We start from the raw sequence: 2,766 nt of genomic DNA, 5'->3' as shown, positions 1-2,766 counted from the left end.
CATTGTAAATAAGAGTTTGTTCTTAACTGACTTGCCTAGTTAAATAAAGGTTAAATAAAAAATAAAAATACACTCCTTGCCCGAGAACAGTGTTTAACATGGTGACTGGTGCGGTGACAACATTACACATACCAGCAAACAAGAGCGTTCCAGCCCATGAGAGGACAGGAAAGGCAACAGGCGAGAACACACAAAGGTGACCAGCAGTGATCCACATAATTGTCTATGGCAATCGCTACGTAACAGGACCAGCCACTCACAGTTCAATGTGTCTGTGTGATATGTAAGAAATGGTTTTACTGGTTGAGCCTGTAGTTGTGCTTTGGGACAGGGCTGCTGGAGGTTAAGGTTCCGGTGGGGCTGTGGGGAGGTTGTCGGTGTGTCAGTCACTCTCCCTGGGACTGCATCTGCTTACAGAAGGCTTCAAACTGTTGCTGCTCCAGCTCGGTCATCACCTTATTCAGGGCGTAGATCTGAAACACATACACACCCAACCATGAGGATCAGCCAACTAAAGCAGTGGCATCATAAATGCAGGGGTAAAAGTCGTGTGTAGGCTAACAGGCTATTTATCAGAGGTTAACCTTATCCACTGAAACATGTCATTCGACTTATCTGCTGACGCTTGAGCAGTTTGAACTAATTCAACCACTCACAGCCAGTCAGCCACCATGTTGGCTGTAATTCTATGGGTGATTGAATTATTTCAAACTGCTCAAGCTTCTGCAAAGAAGTTGAATGACATGTTTGATGGACTGGCCAGTCGGTTTCCACTTTAGCCAACGCTTGTCGTTTAGCTAGTTTGAAACAGAGTGGTACCCAGGCAAGGCAATGTTATGTGCCACTTTACCTCTGTGCGCTGTTTCAGTTCCTGCTGGGCGGATTTCTGCTTAGCCCTGTCGCCTCTGGTAGGAGTGGAATTCAGTTTTGGCTTGTCTTTGCGACAGGCGGATTCCATGGTTACTGCCACCAGACAACACAACGTCTCGATCAACCAGACCTGGGGTTTATTCATTAGTTGGATTCATTTGCAAAACGTATTGCAACGGAAACCGTTTACCGTTTACTACAGGAATCAAACGAAAGAAAACAGAACAAAACGGGGAGGGACCTACCTGAATTTGTCCAATAAATAGAAACTCTCGTTTTCGTTGCAACACGATTTATGTTTGGAGTAAACGATTTCCGTTGCAAACAGACAAAACGTTTTACAACGGAATCCGACTAATGAATACACACCTGAAGTAAGATTGACACCATTTCAAATGAATCATGTGAACATCGAATTTTGCAACAAATAACTAACGGCCTGTGCTGTCAACAATTTATACTACTGTGTCCACAAACATACACGGTAAGATTGCTATTTTAGCTAACGTTCCACTTCTAGCAGCTAACGTTAGCCAGAGAACACAAAAACGTGCAAGCTAGATTAAACACAGACAATCAAATTAGCTACGCTTCTTTGATATGTATCTGGTATTAAAAACACTCACCTATCTACAATACGATCAAAGACAGATATGATTTCAGATTTTCAACACAGACAAAACATAGTCAGCGTGTTCAAACGGCTGTTAGAAAGGAAACTGGGTGCAACCAGAAAATAACCCCTCAAAGACCTACCAACGTAGGTTCCTACCTGATATAACTTACATTTACATTTTAGTCATTTAGCAGACGCTCTTATCCAGAGCGACTTACAGGAGCAATTAGGGCTAAGTGCCTTGCTCAAGGGCACATCGACAGATTTTTCACTGAATGGAAATAACAACTAACGGCCAAATAAAGTCTGTCTTTCGTTTTATTCATTCACATTAGAATAACCACTTAAAGTGTCCAGTTTTTAATCACATAAATCTAATGAGCTTTTGCGGTTTACACTGGAGGACAAAGTATATATGCAGAGGGCCAACAATTGACCACAAGATGTCGCTCTTGCCCCACTGATAAAATAACCTGTGTCATAAAAATCCTCACAGCATGAGAATACTGAGGATTTTTACACGACAACCTGCAGTATTGAACAGAACAGAGAGAATCCTCACGTTTGTTTGGGTGAAAGTGGATGTCACATGATGTAAACATAATAGATACTGTCATGTTCTGCTTAAATGATAATACATTTAACTATTCTATGTCGATGTTTTATTTTATACACTGAGTGTACAAAACACTTAAATCAATGTAGATGAAGGGGAGGAGATAAGTTAAATAAGGATGTTTAAGCCTTGAGACAATTGAGACATGTATTGTTTATGTGTGCCATTCAGAGGGTGAATGGGCAAGACAAAGATTTAAGTGCCTTTGAACAGGGTATGGTAGTAGATGCCAGGCGCACCGGTTTGAGTGTGTCAAGAACTGCAACGCTGCTGGGTTTTTCACGCTCAACGTTTTCCCGTGTGTATCAAGAATGGTCCACCACCCAAAGGACATCCAGCCAACTTGACACAATTGTGGGAAGCATTGGAGTCAACATGGGCCAGCATCCCTGTGGAACGTTTTCAACACCGTGTAGAGTCCATGCCCTGATGAATTGAGGCTGTTCTGAGGGCAAAAGGGGGTACAAATCAATATTAGGAAGGTGTACCTAATTTTTGTACACTCAGTGTATAATAATTAATCACTGTCCTTTTTGGAGCCCTGTGGCATGCAGTTGGTATCATGCTATGCAATATTTTACAGTTAACAGACAACCTCATCCAAAGCTCTGTCCATCTGTGGTGTGGATATCTGTGAGTATTACGAGGATAAAGCTGCAGGTCT

General features: G+C 42.1%; 1 protein-coding gene across 3 annotated transcripts; it reads right to left on the bottom strand.

Annotated features, from left to right (window-relative positions):
• On the bottom strand, positions 1-1,582 carry LOC121575948 (small vasohibin-binding protein). Of its 3 annotated transcripts, XM_041889242.2 has the most exons (4): positions 1,497-1,582; positions 1,116-1,239; positions 851-1,000; positions 1-473 (listed from the first exon to the last, which is right to left on the bottom strand). In XM_041889242.2, the coding sequence occupies exons 3-4, from the start codon at positions 956-958 to the stop codon at positions 387-389; spliced, it is 195 nt and encodes a 64-aa protein (XP_041745176.2). In that variant the 5' UTR covers positions 959-1,000; positions 1,116-1,239; positions 1,497-1,582; the 3' UTR covers positions 1-386. The 3 variants fall into 3 exon arrangements, with proteins under 3 accessions (XP_041745176.2, XP_041745175.2, XP_041745177.2); XM_041889241.2 differs by lacking the exon at positions 1,116-1,239; XM_041889243.2 differs by lacking the exon at positions 1,116-1,239 and having other exon boundaries at positions 851-963.
• Positions 1,583-2,766: the final 1,184 nt, after the last annotated feature.

This window comes from Coregonus clupeaformis, chromosome 10, assembly GCF_020615455.1.
Source record: "Coregonus clupeaformis isolate EN_2021a chromosome 10, ASM2061545v1, whole genome shotgun sequence".
In the NCBI taxonomy this organism is placed as follows: domain Eukaryota; kingdom Metazoa; phylum Chordata; class Actinopteri; order Salmoniformes; family Salmonidae; genus Coregonus; species Coregonus clupeaformis.
The sequence above is the reverse complement of the archived record's forward strand: the minus strand, read 5'-3'. Positions and strand labels throughout refer to the sequence as shown.